This window comes from Callospermophilus lateralis, chromosome 3 (assembly GCF_048772815.1).
Source record: "Callospermophilus lateralis isolate mCalLat2 chromosome 3, mCalLat2.hap1, whole genome shotgun sequence".
NCBI classification, from domain to species: Eukaryota; Metazoa; Chordata; class Mammalia; order Rodentia; family Sciuridae; genus Callospermophilus; species Callospermophilus lateralis.
The window spans coordinates 155520626-155543986 of NC_135307.1; the positions used below are offsets into that span (position 1 = coordinate 155520626).

Below are 23361 nucleotides of genomic sequence, written 5' to 3' on the forward strand. Positions count from 1 at the left end.
GTTATAGGTGGACACAATATCTTTATTGTATTTTTATGTGGCGTTAAGGGTCGAACTCAGTGCCTCATGCATGGTAGGCAAGCACTCTACCTCTGAGCCACAACCCCAGGCCCCCTTTCCCCTTCTTGGCAAAAGTTACCACCGACAATAGCACCTGATGATGCTCTTGACCAGGAGGGAATTCTGGGAAAAACCTGCATGCATGTGGCCTCTGCCCCCCACCTTCTCTCTCTCTCCCTCCCTCCCTCTCTCTCTCTCTCTCTCTCTCTCTCTCTCTGTCTGTCTCTCATACATACACACCACCACAACCATCAACACCATAAACAGCAAAAACAAAGTTAAACCACAGCATTTACTTTTGATCCTCCCATATTGGGCATTCCACCCCAATAAGTTTTTCTTAATTTGATACCTATCACTGCCTTTCTTCTATGTCATAAGAAACTAGCAGATAATAACATGAATTAGGAATAAACCATAGCAGATAATAACATGAATTAGGAATAAACCATAGCAGATAATAACATGAATTAGGAATAAACCATAGTAGGAAAGTATCAACGCAGTAGATCATCTAATGATAATAAAACCTAATATTCAATAGTGCTTATGGTGTGTTAGGTACTGTTCTAAGCATTTGGTCTGGATTAATTCATGGTGGCCTTACCAGCACCCTGATATAGTTTTCCTTTACTATAACAAATATCAGTGATAAAGAGAAAAGGTTTATTTTGGCTCTTGGTTTTAGAGGTTTCAGTCCATGAGACTGCAGTGTGAATGAAATATCCTATAAGTATAAAAGACACAATTTTTTGAAGACAAATATAAAAAATAAAAGAATGTAAAATTCCTCTTTTACATTTTTTGATTAATTTTTGAAATACAAAATTTGGAATATCATGGAATAGATGTTATTCACATCTTTTACTAAAACTGATTTTGCTCGTTTCTCTTTGCCTTTTTTTTTTTTTTTTTTTTAATGTGACTTCCAGAAATTTTAAGACTACCTACATGACTGGATTCATGTTTCTACTGGATGGGGCCATACTAGTAATACATCTTCTGTGGTCTTTTGACAGCTGCTTAAGCTGAGAACTTGTCTAAATAGGAACGGTGGACACTAAGAGTTAGTGACAGACAGGGTGTGGGGGTAATGTATGCCTGGTCCACAATTGAGTCTCTGACAAGCTGAAGAATCCAGTTGTAAAAAGATGGGCCAAGTCAGAGCCTGTTGTCCCAGCAAGGAGCATTGGAATGCATTTAAAACCTGCTATGGGAGGGAAACCTCACCCTAGAGAGTCATCATGGGGGTAGGCATGAGAAAAAGGACAAACTAGAGTTCAAGAAGCGGGAAGAAGGAGGTCCAAGCTGAAGAATGCCTCCAGTTGTGTGTAGTGATATGTCCCCAGGAACTTGAGGGCTATTAGAGAGGGGCAGTCCCTTCTGAATGCCAATGCTGGGAGTCAGGTTCCCAGCTCCACACCTCCAACTCACCTAAGGACAGTGAGAAAGAGCTTGGCTACACCTGTTCTAATATGTCCAGGCAAAAGAAATACCCAGACTCCCTTATGATATAATAATATAATTCTGAGAGTCTCAGACCCCTTTTGAACAGAAGAGTTTTTCAGAATCAAAAAGCTGCTCCATTCCCTACAGCTACCTCACCCCAACCAGAGCTCCGTGGTGAAGATTTCTGAGAGCAGACCTTGGTTACCCCTTTATTAAAGGGTTCTGGCCCTGACCTTTCTGAATATGTATTTTTAAACTTTCATGCCTTGTTTTCTAGCAAAGTCAGTATTCATGTGGGAAAAATTTGTGTTAGCTGCCACCCATCCTTTGATGTCAAAAAATAGATCTTTTTCAAAAAACAACCTGTTTCCTGAGACACATGCCAACTATTTTCCTTCTCCCTCTCCTTTCCCCATCATCTGCTTAGGATTCTGCAATGTTATATGATTTCTTTTTTTCACATTTTGAATCTGATTAGGAGTCATTAAATGGCAAAGTCACTTTGGTCTCAGATCCACCCATATGAAAACAGTCTGAAAAATTATAACACTCAGGATTTTACTGTCAGATACTGGCAGATGATTAAAATACCATGCCCTCTGTGCCCTGTGTGCTTCAGAGTCTCCTGTGCCATGACTCTTACACTTTGGGGGAAGTAATCAGACATGCCATTTAAAATTGGAAGGCTCACCTAATTCAGGTCTGTTTCAGAAGATGAAGATTGGGCTGCTGTGGAGATGAAACCAGATTTGTGAATGGAAGCATCAGGCCGGGTTTCCTGTCCTTTGTGTTTTCTTACAGATCTAAAGTTGTAACTTCCACATGATATGAACGACTTAGAGTTTCTATTTCTATCCTGTGTCCCCAAGGGGGGGCGTATTTGGCAGTGCATCCAAGATCAAAAACAAAATCCCTTCCTCTGGCTGGCGTTCAGCTTTTAAAATGTATTTTTAGATTTGGAAATGCATTCTCCATCCCCCTCCACCCAGCATGTATATTTTTACTCTCTCCTCTTATTCTTTCGAACTTCCAGAGTCTGTTTCCTGGCAATTTGAGAAGTGAGAAATGCCTGCGTGGGGGGAAAAAAATGAAGACACATGTTATGTTGAAATTTTGATAGGGAAGCATTGCCCAATGACAAAACCAGGGACGATCTCGTGATGTGTCCTTTTGTTCACAGTAACTTTTCCTGTTCTGATCTCTCTCTCTCCTGCTCAAACTGCCCCAAATCCAGACGTCGTGACCCATTTTGATCAACAGCCTAATGATTTCTAAGTGCCAGGACAGTGTGATGGTCTTAATTTGGAGAGAAGGAAGAACAATTGGATGAATGGATCCAGGGGTCCTGTAAATATCAAAAGCAGGTGTTCATTCAGCCCCAATGGTGATCTAAGTAGCTACCCTACGATGGTAATATAAACTCTTTAAACCTGTGTTTTCCTTCCTTCAGTCAACGAGGATTATTGAGCCCTGATTATCTGCCAGGCATGGTTCCAAACATGGGGGAGAGCGCAGCAAAGAAAACCAGGCCTGCACCCTTGTTGATTTTGCAACCAGCTGAACTCAGCCAAGATATTACAAAGGTGGCCTAAGGACAAAGTGAGCTGTCCGCAGGGCCCTAGCTAACTCCGCATTCAGATTAACTGTGATTTATTCTGGATACAATTAAGCCAAGTACTGTGGAAACCCTTTCAGGGCAGAGGATGATTTTCTTTTTTTTCCTTCTCTTCTGCTTCTTAATTTTTTGTCTCAGATCCACAAGCTTCTAAAAAATGTGTTTCTGTTTATTCTCCATAGATTATGTAACCACAAATGCTGGCTGGGATTTAGATTTACATGACATAGTGTGGGGTCTGATTATATTCTGACTCTCAAAAAAAAAAAAAAAAAGACAAAGAATACAGCAAAAATTATTTTCACACAGGATTATGGTACAGTATTACAATGTATTATGTGCAAAATTCCATTTAAAAATCATTTACATAAGGATGTACAAGACAGTACTGCTGAGACTTCTAGTTTAACAAAAGCCACGGCTGAAAAAGGTACAAAGCCCACCCTATCAGATGACTCTGCACCCTTACACAGTACAATAACATGTTTTTGTAATTACCTGTTACGTCAATACACGACCCTCCTAGTTTGTGCACCTCAAACTGGTTTTATAAAACCTAAATCTAACCTCACTGTACATTTATTTATTCACTTATTTTTTTGGTGGTGCTCCCCAGGGCCTTGCACATGCTAAGCAAGTGCTCTACCACTGAGCTGCATCCCCAGCCACTGTACATTCTACAATGCAGATGGGTGTTTTGTTTTTGTTTTGTTTTTTGGTGCATTTTCAAATTCTTTTCCCAACAGCATCTTATTTAACTCAACAAAAGTTACATTATGCATTACTTTGTTCTTGGTTTCTGTTCCAAATAATTGGATGCTGTTAGTTTTGATTTATGTGAAAATGTTGGGGGAGGGAGAGCTAACCTTGATTTTTTTTTTTTTTGAATGTGTGGGATTTTCAAAATTGTTTTCGAAAGTGGATAACAAGTGGAATAGATTCTTGCCAAATCTTCTTGCATATTTACAGTATCTTAAGCAGAGGTGGTTCCTTCTGACTCTATTTCCTACATCCTGCAGAGCCTGAACCAGCAGACTACACTCCTCAGTCCTTAGTTAGAGTCTGTATTTCTCTCTCTACCTGTCTCTACATTCACTTCTCTCCGATTCTCAGCATCACCTGTTTAAACAAACAAACAAACAAACAAACAAACAGCACAATACCAGTAAATGTGAACAAGATAACAGTACATCAAATTTCCAAAGGCATTCTGTGGCCAGTGTCAGGAATACATTGCTTTAAGAAATCCAGCAGTCTCTCCCCACAAAGTTGCCAAAACATCCAGTTACAGAAGAGAGACTTTTAAAATGCAATACTCTCAAATCCAGCAAGAGATTTATTTTTCCAATATTAAATGTTAAAATCACATGCATAATTATACAATATTTTAAAGTTACAAAAATATTTTAAAAACCAATCCTGACAGTTTACCTGCAACTGCTATAAAAATTTCTATGAAATATATAAAAACACAAAGGCTCTTTGTAAAAATTTTTTTTAAAGAAAGGAAAAAAAAGTAAAAAGGAAGAAAAGATGGAGTCATCCACAGAACTGAGAAGTACCTGACGCACTGCATCGGACAGTCTTGTCAAACACCTGCTGTTGAATTTAAGAGAAGAGCTTGTACCTTAAAAGTTCATTCAGCACATATACACACATGTCAGCCAACCTAGAACCTGGCTAGGGGCAGGTAGCAAACAATTTCAGGACACTTGAACCGTGAAATGCAACTCTGCATTGTAGGAGGAGAATCCTACTATTTTTACCAACCTCAGCTACCTTTCATGGGCAATGTGGCCAAAGATGCCCTGGGTTAAGTTAGCCTGCGGATGGCTTAGTCAATGCACCAAAGGGTCCTCCTGGAGGTGACTGCCTTCCAAGCTCAAGCTTGTGGCAACCAGAAGGCCAGGCTCTCAGCCCCCCTTTGGATGCATCCACAGGAAGTCCCCCATGGCTTCTATGAGGGGGTGAGATCTTCTTCACCATTCTGGAAAATGACACCGTAAGGATCATTCTTGATGCGCCTGTAGACGAAGTGGAAGATGTGGGGTTGTGGGCGGCTATGCAGCTCAGCCTTGATTTTTTGAGGATAAGTGTCCTCTGCCAGCTGCTGCCATGTTTCGTCAACGAAGAGAAAGAGGCTGTACTCCTCTGGGTCCCCCACCTTAAACTTCTCAGCGCAGAGCTGACACACATCCTCAGTGGTGATGTAGGGTCTCACGAGGAGGGTCTTTCCTGTGCAGCCACTGTTGACCTCCTGGAATGCAACACGGAGGTAATTCTGTAGGTGGAAAGAGACATTGGAGACAGTCAGAAGGGGAACACCAGACAGAGCAATAAGTCACATCACGAGAGGCAAATGAAAGGCTGGACCTGTGAGCTACTTCAGGGCTCTGGTTCATCACAATGTCTAACGTTAGTTCACAAAGCTCACATTGCAAGGCTGATCTGAATTTGGATGGTGGGGAAGATGACTATATGGATTGAGCTGCCACATTTGAGCTCACTGAAAATAGAAGAAACAGGGAGCCCATTCAGCCCTGGTTTTCATCTTGTCAGTATCCCTCATAAAGCCTGCTTAAGAAATCCCTGCGTAAGAATGTGAACCACATCCAAAGCTGGGATTACTCCCAGCTTGAAAAACACACCAGACAACAGAAGAATCTGAACCAGGAGCCAGCAGGAAGAGATTTTAAAAATCTAGACACAACAGCACATACCGGGCTCACTTCCTCTCACACTCTTGGATGCAGCATAAGCAAGGGCAATACTGTTAGGCGGAACCCCAAGAAACCACCCATGTTTGACTATTCTTTGAGCTCCCCAAATGGCATTTCATGTGGTTCAACCTAACACCAGGTGCCAAGTGGCTCTGAATATAATCTGGAAAAAATCAGAGGGAGGAGAATGTTGATTCTGCCAGAAGACTCTGGAGACGGAGCTGATTAAGTGCAAAGTGGTGTTGCAGAGAAGCAAAAGGAGACATCTGCAGTCATGGCACCTTGAAGGGGGCCAGGTGCACACCGTCTTGGAATACAATAAACCCGTGGTCGCCCAACACAAAGCACAGATGAGACGTGAAGAATCCTAAACTCATGCCAGACTCTCCTGGATTCTGTGACCCTAGATAACTCCTTCAATTTCCATTTCCTCAAGAGTGGGGTTCTCAGATAAAAGTAGAGAACACCCAGTTATATTTGAGTTGCATCTAGGAAACACATGCATTTCCTTCTCTATCTGGAGCCCCTGCCTAGGAGCAAGGGGAAGGCATGCTCTCTGCCTCTGTTCTCACATGGTTGCCATGAAGGTTAGCTGGGATCACAGCAGGGAAGGCTCTTGGGGACAATGATGTCTTCTGCACATGTGAGATGTGTTTTATGTCTGTTTCTAGGGAGGACATTTGCCAGCTGATGACTCTGCAGAGAGGAGTGAGTGGGGCGTGCACAGACTTGAATGTCTTTCTTTAGAGTGTGTCCATATTCTATCAGACCCCACCCGACTCTTCCCTCCAACCTACCCCACCCATCCTGCTAATAACTTGGCTCCAACACTTTATATGCATTTACTCAATGACTCTTGAAAAGGACTTGGTGAGAGACATCTACATTCTCTTCATTTAACCAGAGAAGAAACTGAAGCACAGGGAAGCTAAGCAACTTGCCCAAGGCCACACAGTTAGTAAATGGCAGAGTCAGCATGATTCCACTTTAACCACTAGGGTGTACTCCCTCTTCCAATGTGAGGAGATATCCATGTCTGGGACATTTTCTTTAGGAGTTCCAAGTAGAACTACATGTCTGGGTTTTTGCTTTTACCCCTGAGATGAGTGCTAACATTTTCCATCTTGAATTATATTCTGAGAAGGTATTCATCTTCAAAGGAAGCAAGATCACGGATTGGGGGGATGGTGCTGAAGGAAGTGGCTGTGTGGTATCTGGTGACCTATAGATGGATAGAGATGACAGGAGGAAAGGTCTAGTGGCAGGTGGGGAGAAGGAAGAATGCACTTTTCTAACTTTTGGTCTTCTCAGAAGGTACAGCACCGCAGGAATGCCCTCTTTGTAAAACCAATATAGAATAGCCCAGGGATCTGCATGTACCAAATCACTTAGCACATGAATATTCTTAAACAACCCAAGAGGGCAGAAGAAGCAACACACAGTATGTTTTCTTACTTACTTATTTATTTTTAGATTTATGTGTCTGGAAGGAATTTCTGAGAATACTGCCATCTTGAAGACCATGCTGATCTTGCCTTTCAACAACAGCTGACTTTGAACCAAATATATTTTTAGGTTATTTTCAGACCATTAAGAAGGGGGGGGGAAAGGCAAAGGAAGGCGAAACTGGACATAAAGAGACATCTGTCTTGACTGTCCAGTTTCCTGATGGAAAACCTGCCACTTAGCCCAGAGAAACAAAGGACAATTGAGTTTTGTAATTCCACTCAAAACCTTCAAAATGTTATTCAAAGATGTTTGCAGACTTACCTGTCATTTTATAGATGACAAGTAATTCAGAAATTGTGTTGGAGAAAGATTTCTGAAGCCTTAATCCACCTCTACTCTCTGAGAAACAAGCTCATTGAAAATCCCACATTCCCAGGCATGAAAACTCCTATCGGGAGACCTGAGCAGGACTTGGGTCAGATGCTGTCTCCAGTTCTGTTCCCTGAGCAAGTACCATAGCCGCTGCCACTGAGATTCAGTAAGTGAAGGAGAGAATGGAGACGGAGAGGAGGAAGTCATCACTGAACCCCTCTTCTTCTCAAAGGGAGGCCAGCCAAAATGCAGCTCATAATGCTGCTGGTTCCTGATGAAATACAATATCCAAGGCCCATGCCAAGTGCTTCCTCTTCCTTTTTTACTTCCTATCTTCTCAGGTACTCAGCACCCAGGCAGAACATTTTGGGAGAAGTCCTGCCTTAATTTGACTTTGTTTTCTTAAGGGCAGCAAAATTTGTGCCAAACCCATTTATATACACAAGTGGTCCTGGACTTGCAACATTTGACTTAATGATTTCTCAACTTTATGATAGTGCAAAAGTGAGTCACATTCAGTAGAAACTGCAATTTGAGATTTGAATTTTTTATTTTTATTTCTTATTTTTGTGTGTGCTAGGGATTGAACCTAGGACTTTATACACGGTAAACATGTGCTCTACCACTGAGTTACTACATCCCCAGCCTGGATTTTGAATTGGGATCTTTCCCTAGACTAGTGATATGATCCTCTCATGATGCTGGCAGCTGCCAGTCAAACAGGTGATTATGAGGGGACACAACCAATCCTGTACAGCACACTATTTTACTAAGTTAAGATGCTCAACGCATTAGGTATATTCAATGCATTTCCCATTTACAATATGTTCAATTTACTATGGGTTTATGGGGAACGTAACCCCATCATAAGTTGAAGAGTGTCTGTTCATATAAATTTAAAACAAAAAAAAAAAAAAGAAGTGAAACAACGAGGTCAGAGGTGGCTTAAAATATCCCCTTTCCATCAGATGATTCAACCGAGAAAGGACTCTGGGGCCTTGAGCCAGGATGTGCTAGGGGGCCCAGTTCTGTCTCCCTAGAGGACAGAGGAAGCACCCTGGGGCACTCAGTTTCATACCTGAAAGTCATCCACAGAAGGGATGGTCCGGTTTGTGGTTCTCCGTTTATGCCACTGCCTCAGGGTGTCCCTGGTCTCTGAGCTGAGCAGTCGAGCTGCTTGTTCTTCTTGGAAATTTTTTATCAGAGAAAGTGCTCCATAGGCACTTGTCAAGTAATAGCCTCCTGGAAAGAGCAGAAAAAGTGGGTTCTCCATGAGCTTCATACTCTGGTAGTAACAGTGAAGGTGCTCTAATGTTAGAAGCCATAGTGTATACAGTTGTCCTTTGCTATCCTCAGGAGATTGGATCCAGAATCCTTCCCTTGAGTATCAAAATCCATGGCTTGGATATCAAAATAAATGGTCTTGTATATGGAAAGAAAAATAAGTAAAATAGGATTGTATCTGCATATAACCTATGCAACCCTCCTGTATATATACTTTAAATAATCTCTAATACAATGTAAATGCTAAGTAATGAATTGTTACAATGTACTCTTTAAGAAATAAGGATAAAGGAAAAATCTATACATGTTAGTTCAGACTTAAATTTTTTTTTTTCCAAATATTTGCAATACATGGTTGGTTGAATCCACAGTGAAGAACCTATGGACATGGAGAGTTGACTTTAATTTCCTCATCTCTTCCACATGCATTTCCTGGTGGGATTGCAGGAGAACACATCATTCACTCCTTCATCCATGAATTCCACACATGCATCTCACAAACACCTATGGAGTGACTCGGGCCTGTGCCAGGGTGAGGGGAGCCCTGGAGAGCTGACAACATTTCTGTTCCACTGATGGAATTTCCATTCCCATAGGTGAAACAGACAAAACCTCTATATTATTAAAGTGTAATTATGAAAATGGCCTGCCAGAAAAGGTCAGGGGTACTGAGACCTGATAGGGAGGTGGGGACAAAATCAGGCAGGTGAGGGGGTGGGATCAACTGTTCCAAGGCCAGAATCATCTACTTTTGTCTGGGAATCTCCTTGGCTTTTCTTTTAGAAATTCCTGTTTCCTGAACTGTAAGTGAACTGTACACTCTGAAAGAACTGCAGCACTTAACAAATGTGCTCACAAAAATATGAGTACTTCAAAATAATTTCTCCCTCTAGATTTTTTTCTTATCCTTACTTACAAACTAATGTCTCATATATGGGAGCCAGAGAACTAGGAAAAAATAAAAGGGAGTTGGGATCTCATCAAAATACAGGGACACTAGTAGAGGAAGAGGACCTGAGGGAGGGAGAGTGGGAGGGAAAGGGAAATGTAATTGACCAAATTATACTATAGGTACATAAGAATATGTCACAATGAATCCCATTACTATGTAGAATTATAATTCACCAATAAAATTAATTCAAAAAGACTAATATAATATGACATTTAAGAAAATTATTTACAAAGAAAAGCAAGTGACATTCCTTTAATGGTACATTTAGGGATAATCTTGTGTTTCTGAGAATTGTTAACAGACTTAGGGTATGGTGAGATGAATACGTATTTGTTCATGTTTTTAAAAATTTTTCCAAATTTTCATAGTGCATTATACACACTGTACATAATTATACATTGTACATAATTGTGGTATTCGTTATGCCATATTCATACATGCATCAAACAGAATTTGATCAGTTTTGTTCTAAAATTTAATGAAATGGCCTTAGAAGAATTTGTGAATTCTGTGCTACAGAGCCACTAGGGGGCGCCTTGGAGGTTTATTAAAAATGTCTTGATTAGGCACAGTGCATTTTATTTTTAGAGACCATTCTCTGTCAAAATATCCATTGAATCTCTACCATGAGCCCAAGTCAGGAAGTGTGTTCATAAGAAATAGAATCTGAGTTCCTGCTTTCAGAAATCTATAAATTGATTAAATAACACAGATAAATGTACTTCGAAATGTATTCATGCAGAGAACAGAGCATTGTGGTTAGGTGAGTCCCCCCCCCCCCCAGGAAGTGGCACTTTCAAGGCCAAGTATTTAACTACTCATGCAAAACCCTTTAGAACACTCTCTAATCAATATGCATGATGTAAATGACTCTATCCCTTGGGATCACAGGCAATGTACCCTATGAACTTGCATCAGACATAAACTTGAGAAAGAAAAATGTATTTGTTGTTTTCAGGTCACCGATGGAAATTTGGGGGTAATTTTTTTTAACTGTAGCATAATTTAGCCTACTGTGAGCAATATGATTTCCATGTTATAATATGTTGAGTTTTTCTTGGCAGGTGAAAGAGAGGTGCTACAGATTGGATATAGTGCCTGCTAGGCAGCTGCTCTACCACTGAGATATGCCCAGAGCCCAAGTTAAGCGTTTTCCTGACCTTACTGCCCATGGAGAAAATTCTCTAGGGCAGCCCCCACAAAATGCTGAATCCATATTATTCATTTTTACTAAATATTTGCTCCAGAACAAATTAGCAAGTGATTGAATGAGAAATGAGGAGTATAAAATGTAAATTGTCACAAGTGGGCTGTGTGTGTGAGAACTATGCGAACAGTAGCCATGTGAGGAGATAGGTCTGGCACTGCACACTGACTGGGCTGCGAGATGCAAGTGTGCCTTTCCTTCAGTTCTGCCTGTGATTCCACACAGAACCTGAGATGGGTGTGACTTGCCAAGATGTCAATCTGCTGACCACAAGACATCACAGAGCAAGACTCTGCCCTTGAAACCTTATCTCCTGCCCTATTTGGAGAACATTCTATTGAAACTCCATTGTGGGCCCCCCACCTCCATAAAAATAAAGAGATTCCAGGTACATGCTCTCTTTTCCAGAACTCTTTCCAGCCTGGAAGCTGACCTATAAGGTCTCAGAGCAGTCCCGCCCTCGATATGAAAATTACTTCTGTGTCCTGTGCTTTTTTGCTGTTTTCTTAGCTCTTTTAAACCCAGTTCATCTCATCTGCGTGGGTCACTGGCGAGAGTAAACGTTACCCAGAAGATTTTAGGAGAAATCTATATGGACATAAGTAATCAAAACAGGCTGTGTGAAGGTGCCAGTATTTGAGCTATGACTTGGAAGGCTGTTATAATCCTGTGGGGGTGGAGGAGGGTTTCTTTGGACTTTAGATTTTAGACTCCATTGCTCTGATGTCTTCTGGCCACTAAGGAGAAACTGAAAATGCTGGAAGCACAAAATTGACCACACTTTCAAACATGTGGATGCAATTAGAGGAAGGTTTTCAATTTCAGCAAAACTATAACCCGACCATAAGAACTGTGTGTTTCGAAGGGATTCTATGACGCCTGTCCCGTAAATGGGAGTACCTGCTTAAACAGCAGAAAAGACATGTGGCTGCTGCTGCACAAACCAAAGAGGACTCTAGGCAAGCCAAGGAAGTGACAGATCTGTAACAGGCTGCTGGCGGTTTCTCTAAGTCTGCAGAGCTGCAGTTAGAAGCTGTGCAAGCCTGGTCTATAACCACAGTTAACCTGCCTGGCCTGCCTGGGCGCCCCAAGGAGTAAAGCCAAAAGGCCCAGACACAGAGAAGTAGAAACAGGCTCTACTTCCTGCACACACTCATGGGCCCCTTTGTGTGTTTGCTAGTGTCCTTGTGTTTTCCTCATGTGGGATCCCTGGAGGTGAAGACAGTCACTTGCCCATCTGTCAGCAACAATGGCTCACTCTGGGGCAATGCAAGGAAGAAAAGGAGGTAGAAAATGGTTGTCCCAATCCTTAGGCCACAAAGTGTAAGCCTTTTGTTTGTCCTAAGGATTCATCATCAGCAACAGAATGGTGATGTGATTTTCTCAGTGAGACTGGCCTGCCCCTCCCCCAAGCCCCAAGAAATCTTCTAGATCTTACTGGAATTAACTTATTACTAAAATTAACCATGATTGAAGTTAAAAAAAAAAAAAAAAACAACCAAATTGCAGTAATAACACAGTGGGAAAAAATAAAAGTATGGCATTGACACTAACATATGCTTCTCTCGGTGGCTGGACAAAGCCTCATGCGTTTCCCCTTCTGTCCAATCCCAGAGAAGGAAAGGTGTAGGGAGGATGTTAGTGGCTTCTTATGGAGTGTCTGAATCCATGGTTAAGAATATTGATAAGGAGACATAAACAAGAGAGAGGGTAAAAGGGTGACAGAGACCATTTGTGTCTGGGGTAGCGGATAGGATAGAAGACACTTGTCATTCCTGAGTCAGCACTAGGGCAGGTGGAATGGGCATGATTTGGGCTCCAGGGAGGGGAGCCCCTCTGATAGAAAAACTGAGGTCTGGGGAATTCAGTTTGATGACTGAGGACATTAAAGGCCATTTTGCATTTAAGATAACACAATGGATTTAACAACTGGGATGGGATGGTGCTTCCCCCGCCCCCACCATGTAAAAATGCACTTAAGATCTCTCCTTGGAAAATGTTGGGGTGACACATGCCCTTGGGAAGTCCCTCAGCATATGGACCTTTGTACTCCAGCCCAGACTGAAACTCAATGGAGAAATGAAAACAGAACCTCACCCTCAGGGTCTGTCTGGACTCTCCCATGGATTTATAAAATGGATTAACAGGATTCACAGTGCACAGGTCTTGATTTGTTCTCCTTTAGAAAGACAAGCTCACACAAGAGTCCCAGAGATTGTTTGTTCTCAAGGCTGTGAGCCATAGTGCCAAGCATCCAAATTATGTCCATGATAAAACACCTTACTAATGTATAAAGAGAAGGAATTTCTTCTGCTAAAACATGTTGGGGCTAGGCAGACACCAAGAGGAACCTGAACTACCAACATAAGTTCAAAGCAAATCATCCAGATCTTACTTCACTGTATTTTTTATTTTAACAATAGACTGACATCATTTTTGAAATGGAAAGAAAATTAATGGTGTTTTTAATCTAAAAAACAAAATTAAAAAAAAGATTAAAAACAAAAAAACAGGTCTTCATTTATTTCACCAATTCAATAGCAAAAAAATGACCATTTTTTTTCTGGCAATGAGATTACTCTCTAATAAAATATTTATGACTTCCTCCAAAAAAATGACATTTATTCTATTAAATGGTAATTTTTTTATTGTCACTAGCCAATCTCAATGAAGTATTAATTATAACAGGGTTGGATTTTTTGGTTTTCTTTTTTCTGACTCCAAAATTTTCTGTGATGAATATTTATTAATTTATAATCAGAAAAAAGTCTATCTATACTTCTAAATAAAGAAAGAATTAAAATTGCAGTTAAGCCTTAAAATGTCAAAAAAGTACCTTTGTGACTAGTTAATGGGTGCAGGGTTTTATTTTAGGGTGAGGGGGTCTTTGGGAGCTAGAAAGAGGTGGTGGTTGCCCAATATTGGGTGTGTACTGAATTGTTCACTTTAAAATGGTTGATTTTACCCTCCATGAATTTCATCTCAGATTTTAAAATGAAATGAAAACAACAACAACAACAAAACAAACCACCCAGTTCCTCCAACTTTTTCAAAAGCATGTTACCTTCTCCGTGTAACAGTGATGGGTCTAGGAGCTCCATCATGTACTCGATTTCAGTGTCCAATTCAAGCATGTCACACTGAGCAATGACATAGGTCAGAACTGGCAAGAAGTCATCAGCGCCATACATCCTCCCTGGGATTGAGAAGAAAAAGAAAGAGAGGAACAACTTTATTTCATATCCTACTTGCTGCTTTTATTAGACAGCAGGGAGTCATACTGAGGAAATGGGCTATTTATAAACAGAGGTGGGTGTTTCTGGAATCTTCCCAGCTGCTGATAGGAGAGACCAACCCTTACTCGCACAAGATTCCAGAAAAAGGTGGTAATTGCTGGGCATGGTGGTATATGCCTGCAATTCCAGCAATTTGGGAGGCTGAGGCAGGAGGATTCTAGTTTCAATACCAGCCTCAGCAACTTAGGCCGTAAACAACTTAGGGAGATCCTGTCTCAAAATAAAAAGGACTGGGATATAGTTAAGTGAAAGAGCACCCCTAGGTTCAATCCCTAGTACTGCAAAAAATATAAAAATAAAATAAAATAAAAATGGTGGTAATCAACCACAGATTTACAGGCTCACAGAAGACTTCTAACAATGCAGGGCTCAGTTACTACCCATGAATCTTCACTTCTCCTGCATCTGTGGGAAATAGCAGGGGGGAAATCCAAGGACTTACTTTCCTACTTGTCTTTGGTGAATTCCAAATACATTGTTTCAGCTTGTATCAAAGAAGGGACCAGCCAATAGGATGATTCTAATGAAACCTCATTGTTACTGAATGCTCTCAGTTTCTGACTCAAGCTATAGATCATTGACAGGGCCCCTTATTGGCTAAAATATAGTGATGATTATTGTCAATATTGCCACTCCATGTGGGTCAATGCAGTGTCTCAACTACCACCTTATGAAAGAAAGAAAGGGCCATATCCAACTCCAGATGCAGAAACTGCAATTTAGCAGGTTGATTAAGATGGACAAGTTCTCTCAGTGAACTCATTCCCAGAGGGAGGATCTGGAACTAGACCCCAGCGACTGAATCATTACCACCATCCTGAACTAAGTCTTTAATTAAATCAGCATTACACAAAAATCTCATTACCCTTATCCACTTACATTTATTGGTGCTATTTGTAAAAATCTATTAGTTGGCATGTGACTCATTTGATAGGTACCAGAGTAACTTTATTTTTGTGAAATGCTTGGTGAAATCAAGAGACTAAAAGGAGGAGACATAGGGAATCAGAAATCCTGACATGGGTCTGGCAGGAAGCAACAAATCCCTGGACTTCAGCATCCTCACCTGAGTTGTTCTCCATGACAGTGTATATGAGCTTGCAGACTCTCAACAGCAGCATGACTTTCTTTTCTGGTGAATACATCTTCTGCATGGTCATGAATTTGACTTTGATTTTCTCCACATCCACCAAATCAGGGGTTGGGGCAAAGACTCCCAACTCCTGGGGATTCCTCTGCCGCACAAGTTGTAGGTTCTCCTTGAGTTGTTTCCATGAGCCATCAGCCATGTGGAACTCCTTCAGCATGGTCTCCACGTGACCCTTCAGGGGCTTCAAGATGCACTTGTGCATGGCTTTTTCCAACACCACATCTGCCAAAGAAAGTGCAGCCACTGTGACCAGAGTCTAAAGAAAGAAGAAATGCAACTTCTGCTTTCAGGGAATGCTCATCTGCAATTCTACACATTGGTTAGAGAGTAGACAAGTTGTAACTTAGAACCCAACAGATGGCACGTAGCACCAGCAGACTTAACATGGCAACGGGTTTTTTTGTTTGTTTTTGTTTTCCATGAACCAGGAAGAGAGGGTTTTCTCTAACAATATCTTGCATAAAATCAGTACAACCAAATATATTTGTTTGAATTACTTTTACACGAATATGTTATTTTAAAGGAAGGATTTTATTTTCATGATTAGTATGATTCAAGATTCCTAAAAAATATTTTCTGAGGAAGAAAATCCAACTACATATAACATCTTGGATTGAATTCTGGAGCAAAAACATTCTTTCCTTTATTTGTTATAAATCATATCAGTGGAGCATTAAATGAAATCTGAACAGACTGTGGATTAGGTAAAAGTGTGAACATAGCTTCATTATGAATTTAGGGGTTGATAACTGTACTGGAATTATGGGACAGATGGCCTTGTTTTTAGGAATATATAATGAAGTATCTAGGGCAAAGGGACAAAATGTCTGAAATTTACTCTTTATGGTCAGGAAAAAAAGTGTGTGTGTGTGTGTGTGTGTGTGTGTGTGTGTGTATATCACAGACAAAGAGGGAGGATGAAGCAAGGGCAAAGTGCAAAATTGAGGAATCTGGGGGAAAGCAAGACATTTCTCTGTATTATTTATGCAACTTTCCTGTAAGTCTGAAATGATTTCAAAATTAAAAGTAGAAAATTTTAAAGTGTGTTTCTATTCAGAGTTAGGAAAGATGTTTAGGTGTGGGTGGTATTATTCTTCCCCTCCTTTGTGGCTGGCTATCCACTAGAGTAACTTCTTTGGGAGAGTCTAAGACTGCCAATACCATAAATCTGGAGATCTAGGCTGAAAGTCATTTATACAATGATAAGTTCCCGGCTTTTCCAACACTAGCCGTTTAATTTCACATTTCTACATCACATTAAAGTCACCTGAGTTCGATTGCAATGACTGCTCCTGAAATACGATATTTGAATGTGATTCTATTTTAAAAGCCAATGGATTCACTTACTTATAAGATTGGAAATAGTTGGCTTATCTCTTGGGTATTTGGAATTCCTGACACTGAATCAGATCATATTGAATCCAAATTATTGTCTATTATTAGAAGTCCAGGAACAAAGAGAAATCTCCACCAGATGTACAAATACTGAAAGCAATTTTCCTATACCCCAAAGCTATGACTGAGTCCAGAAGTTAATGCAGTGATCAGACTCCCCAGCCCAAGTTTTTCTTTTTTCCTTCTACCTCCATATCATCTTTGATTGAGAGAGCTCTTTGATTAAATATAGAGTTTTCTATCACTATAGAAATCAAGATTGAAGCAAATGAAGTTATAAAGTAAGAAGAAAAGCAGAACTATGAATTCACTTTACACCTGGTATTAAAATAGATTACTTGATTTGCATTTGTTGTTATGTGTTAATAAATTTGTGTGACTTCATAATATCTTTGACTGTAAGTTATTATTATGATAAAAAAGTAATAGTAACTAATATTGAGTACTCATATGGGTAAGCTCCATCTATATACTTTACTTCATTATCATCTAATCCTTGTGACAACTCCAACACTTTTGCAGAACACTAATACTACACCCATTTTTCAGATGAGAAAACTGAGATTCAGAAATATCTAATGGCTTGCTTGAGACCATACAACTATTGTAAAAAAAAAATTTCACTGTTTTTCAAAGTAAATGATCTTTTTCTTTTAAATATTTTTTTAGTTGTAGGTGAACACACAATATATTTGTTTATTAATTTATTTTTTATGTGTTGCTGAGGCTGAAACCCAGTGCCTCACACATGTGAGGCAAGTACTCTATCATTGAGCTACAGCCCCAGCCCCAGTAAATAGTCTTTTAATTCTAAAGTTCAAGGTTCTCCTAAAATATTCACAGAGGAAGAGGGATGGGGGGAGGGTTGTGGCTCAGAGGTAGAACACTCACCTAGCATGTGCAAGGCACTGTGTTTTAGCCTCAGCAACACATTAAACAAATAAATAAATAAATAAATAAATAAATAAATAAAAAGTATTGTGTCCAACTACAACTAAAAAAATAAAATAAAGTTGTTTAAAAAAAATTCACCAGGTTTTTTCTCTCTCATCCAAAGATTCTAGAAGCTACATTCCTGATTATTAGCGACCTATCTTTGTTAGAATGAAGTCACCAAGAGGAGAGGGAAAAAGTCATGCTGATCATTAATTAGGAATATACATAAATGTTCACAGTAGTGTTATTCATAATAGCTTCAAATTGGAAATAACCCCAAGCGCTGGCTGACAGAATGGATACATTACACATATTCATACAGTGGAATTCAGACAATGGAATATGTTTATTCAATGAAAAAGAACGCATTATCCCTCTCCAGATGCAGATAATGAAGTTCATAGACAGGATACTGTGTGAAAGAAGCCAGATCTAAGAATATCTCCTACAGCATTTCATCTACCTAAAATCCAGGCAAAACTCACCTCTGGCATCAGAAGTAAGGGTGACATTACCCTTGGGAAGGGGGCGCAGAGACACTTGCTGGGAGGTATTTTTAGATTTGAGTGATAACTACTTGAGTGTACACATATATGTGTAAAAATCTGTGTAGCTGGGCACTTAAGATTTATGCACTTTATAGATGCAAGTTAAATCTCAATAAACATGCATACATCAATGAACTCCTGAACAGTCTGGTATTTTCACCTTGAACTCCAAGACCACCTTTTAACTTCAGAGTAAGCCTGGTCAACTCTGAGCCCCAGTGTTAATAGAATCATCTCAGAAAGGCTTTAAGCTACTCTTGGGTGACGAACAGAGAGTTCATTACTAGCAAATGGGGTGGCTCCCTTGTACTGCCAGCCCATCCTTGCTGCCAGGGAATGATGCCGATCTTTGTCCTTGTATTAAAACCTAAAATGAAAAAATCATTGCTACTACTGAAATGGAGGGGAAAACCCAAATAAATCATCTAGTTTCACTTGCTTCTGGTTATTTGCTTTTCTCACGGGTTTTAGAAGCTACTTAACTAGGTAATAATGGAATAGACACCTAATAGCTTTACTATGAAAAATATCACTGAGGTATGGTTACTGTGGTAACAATTAAGTTATCTTTCAGGAAGTCACAAGTAGCCTTGTCTAGCTCAAACTGGTTGAAACCAGTGACCCTTCACTTGGTCTGCACAGGTGTCCCATGGATTGACATCTGAGGGTCAAATACTCTACCATCAGAACTCACCAAGGTTGCCATTTTCAGAACACTCATCCTGTGAAAACTCATAAGCTTTGACCACACACACAGACCACTGATAATTTCACTTATCCCTGTCTCAAATCACCTCTCCCCACAACTCAGACCACCCTGTTTCTTTATACCCCTAAATCTAATCCTCAGGGAGGTAGATTGGAGACTTGGGGTTTCCATCTCTTCATCACTAGCAAATGGAGTAGCTCCCTTGGCCACTTCATTAACAAGCGCTCTCTTCAGCCAATCTCATTGCTTTAGTGCTGGGCATGTGGCATGACGGCCAAAACAGGTTCATTCAGTAACAGTGCTAGACTTTTCTTAAAGTAGATTTTTTTAAAAGATCACAATTTTAAAATAAAACTGGTATCTTCATTCTTTTCCAGGCATCTCCTATTATTACCTCCACCAATATTTATTAAATTTAAGGAAGGCTTAGGGGAAGTCAAATGAAAAGAGAGACCTGTGACCCAGTTTGTTCTTTCTAGTGAGAAAACAAAGGTTCTGCTCCTAAAGAAATAGTAAGAAGTGATTTGAGGAACACAGGAACAGAAGATCTTTCAGAATGAGAACTAACTCAAACAAAAATGGGAAGAATACTCTGGCAGGTTTCTTGTAAATTACTACTCTCTGTTGTTTTCCATTATCTCTGGTTGCTTTAATTCCAAGAAACTAAAACAAATCTTTTAAACTAGGAACAATGACACTATTTTAGGCACTTTATATACACTGGCTCTGCACATCCTCAAATAAACCCATGCAGGAAGAACTCTTATTTCCTCAGGTTATAGATGAGGAAACTAAAACCCTAAGAGATGAATATCGGGCAGCTAAAAGAGGCCGGAGCCAGGATTCCACCGCAAGACATACACTTCCAAAGTTCTTGAAGTTACCTCAGTTGTACTCAACCACAATCAGAGACACATAACAAACACTTGGAAACAACCCCAAAACTTTAAGGGAAAACAAAATAGGTAACATGTTTTCTTGAAGCTAGCCAATGTCTTCTAATTTTCTAATGGCAAGAAAATACTAGAGAATTATTTGAACCATAACATTTTGAATTTTAAAAGCCCCAAGTTAGTTATAACAAACCTAGAAACAAGTTTTTTAAGTGACCCAAACTGGAAACACATTTTCTGAGCACATTTATATAAATTCCTATCGATCTGTCTCAAGGATGATCTGTAAGTAAAGACCATGGCAGCTGCTGAGGTTCTCCGTGTCTTAAATGTTACTTTCTATAGTAACGGATAGACAACAATTGATTCACTCCCCTGTTCAAAAAAGGAGACAGAAGACTGTCTTTTTTCCTTCCCTCTGACCTATAGCATAGATTCCAAGGGTCAGAAATCAGACAAGGAAGCATCACAAGCCCCAATAATGTATTGGTTTTGTCTGGGTACTTCATGCTTACCCACTGCTACTAGGGGGAAGTGAGAAACTGAGGGACAAAGGTGAAGTCCATATTGTCTTAGAAAGAGCACTGGAAGCCACAAGGCCCAGCAGCCAGGCCAGCCCAGCCCCTTCTTACTCAGCGACCTAGACCAAGTCTCTTCACCTCTCACCCTTAACAGTCTGGACTGCCAGCAGAATCATGGCTCATGGCATCTGCCCATGACAGGTTGTCAGCCTGAACCTAACTAGATTGAATATAAAAATAATAAGCAATAAAAATCAATATTCTCCAGGGGAGTCTAACATCATCCAGAGTCTAAACAATATAATACATACTATAACATAATATCCCTTATCTGAAAGTGACTGGGACTGGAAGTGTTTCAGATTTTGGAGTTTTACAGATTTTGGAATATCTGAATAGGCTTTACCAGTTGAGCATCCTTAACCTGAAAATCCAAATTCAAAAACATTTTGGGCCTATAATACAAATTTCAAAGCATTTCAGATTTTAGATTTTCATATTAGGGATGCTCAACCTGTATTAAGAATGCACAGGTTTTGAGCTAGAGATGTAGCTTGTGTTAGAGCACTTGCCTAGCATGTGTGAAGCCCTGGGTTCAATCCCCAGCACCACAAAACAAAACAAAACAAAAACCTACACAGGTTATAATTTAAAGTTATCTGATGACGAAAAAAATGAGCTCCAATCACATGGTCTTTTTATTTATTCTAGTTCTAGCATTCTAATAACTTTTTTATTTTAAAATTTGTTCTCATATTTTTATCGGTCCATTATAAATATACACAATAGTATAATTTGTTGTTTCTTATTTTAAGAAGATTAAAGTAGAAATAGAAGTGAATATATGATAACAAGATGCGAGCCTTAGTTGCTGCCTTTCTGTATAGAAAAGTCAAATTTAAATATTTATAATTGCTATTATTCATTGGGCATTTATTTTTGTAGTTCCTAGTCTAAGACTATGCATGTTACCTAGCTAATCTTCATTTTAGCCCTTCAAAGTAGAAGAATTTGTCATTCTTATTTTGCAGATGGGACATGTGACTTTCCCAGGATGGCAGAGATAGGTGCAAACCTGGTTGTTCTTACTCCAAGCAAGTCAAGGGATGGCATAATTGTCTTCCCTCTGTGCAAGGAGGGCAAAATGAGTCGATGCTTCTTTTATGAGCTAAAATGTTTCCTTTTGGCTGTTTTATGGGAGTAAGGATCAAAACTAAAGTTGAGTGAGTGCTTAGTATGATCCAAGCACTATTAAACATGTCACAAGTATTCAAATAGTCCTTTGACTAAGATGGGTACATATACATTCCCTACTTGTCTTGGTTTGGGTTCTCTCAGAAACTGATTACGAGGCAAGGGTTTTCATGTAAGAGGTTTTTTTGGGAGCTGATCCCAGGGAGTACCAGAGGGGAAGGAGAACAGCCAATATGGTGCACTTCTCTATCACCTTGGGTGGCTGGAACTCAGCCCTGCTGGGGACTCCAAGACACAGTGTTGAACATGCTTTGGAGCTGTCCATCTAGAGGACAGTCTGCTCCTAGGGGGTGGAGTGACAGTCTTCCCAATCGCCTTGCAAGAGCTCTGGTCGCATTAGAAGCCTCAAGCAAAATGTCACAGGTGCAGCCATTGGACATCAGACTGGCAAGCCAGTGTTGGTGGGCAGAGCACAGCAGTGTCCACAGCATCTTGTTACATGTGAAGAATTTTGAGGCATGGAGATACAAAGAAACATGACCAAGTGCACACAGCTCATGAGAGCAGGGACTCTAAACCCATCAGGGCAGCCTGAATTCTTCCACTGACCTACCACAGACTCCTGCTTTTCAGTGGAGAAATTTCTCCATCCCATCTCAGTAGAGCTGGAAGCTGAGGAAAATGGAAGGTGCCATCCTGAGAAGCAGCAAATGCAACCCAGCCAGCCAGGACAGCACGTTGCTAGTTCTCTTCTACAAACTCCTCAAACTGAGGACCACTGGGCATTACATAAGAACTCAGGATAGATGCAAAATCCAATGGCCAGTTTTCTGATTTCTGACCTTGAGAAAACATGATCTTCCTCAGCCTCAGCTCCCTCATCTGTAAAATGGGGTGGCTCACTACTTCCCAGTGAGATTCTGGGAGGAACTGGGTAAGGTCCCACTCCATGAGCACCTGGCATGGATGGTACCTACTGACACTGCAGGCTAAAGTCACTGGATACCTTTTGGGAACAAAGGGTGGATGCCTTTGAAAAGAGACAACAGGTTTAACAATTCAGGTTGTTCCCTCTACCCCTTCCCAAGTATTATCTGTGGTTTGGTTAGATTTGAAATAGAAAGTGAAAGTACTTTGATAAATTAATCAAAAGCCCTCTGGTTTCCTGATCATCTCTCTCTTTCTCTCTCAAGCACTCATATCTTTGTTATTCTTCTCAGCTCCTCCCGTTCATAGGTGCAGAGAATGAGGATCTGAAGTTGGCCGGCTGACTTTTCTTTGCCTTGATCCCCCTAGTATTTTTTTTTCTTTCTCTGATGTTGTTTGTTTGTTTTTAAATCCCAGCCTTATTCTATCCCTAACATCCTGGAAACCACAGATTAGCTGGGCAGTTTTGCATCCTTCAGGGCAGTGGGGTTTGAGCACAGGGAGAGAGACCCATTCCTATTTCATATGAGAAAACAAGGTGCATGGTGGGGGCTGGAAAAACACCCAGCTTCTTGCTGTGTGTGGGATGAAGGTGGATTCAGTTCATCACTAGTGAAGCTCTGGGTCTCCCAATAGGGAAAAACCCAAGTCACATTGCTGCACCTGCTCTAGTCTGTCCACTTT

The 23361-nt window shown here is 40.3% G+C and overlaps 1 protein-coding gene across 9 annotated transcripts in view; it reads right to left on the reverse strand.

The window, feature by feature from the left end:
- Positions 1-3435: 3435 nt before the first annotated feature.
- The window catches only part of Rin2 (Ras and Rab interactor 2), a 221136-nt gene continuing 201210 nt past the window's right edge, over positions 3436-23361 (reverse strand). For all 9 annotated transcript variants that reach the window (XM_076851472.2, XM_076851470.2, XM_076851471.2 and 6 more), the window contains 4 exons: positions 15471-15776; positions 14173-14304; positions 8744-8907; positions 3436-5405 (listed from right to left, as the gene is read on the reverse strand). In XM_076851472.2, coding sequence (XP_076707587.2) covers positions 5082-5405; positions 8744-8907; positions 14173-14304; positions 15471-15776 — 926 coding nt within the window. In that variant the 3' untranslated portion in view covers positions 3436-5081. The remainder of the gene's footprint in view (positions 5406-8743; positions 8908-14172; positions 14305-15470; positions 15777-23361) is intronic.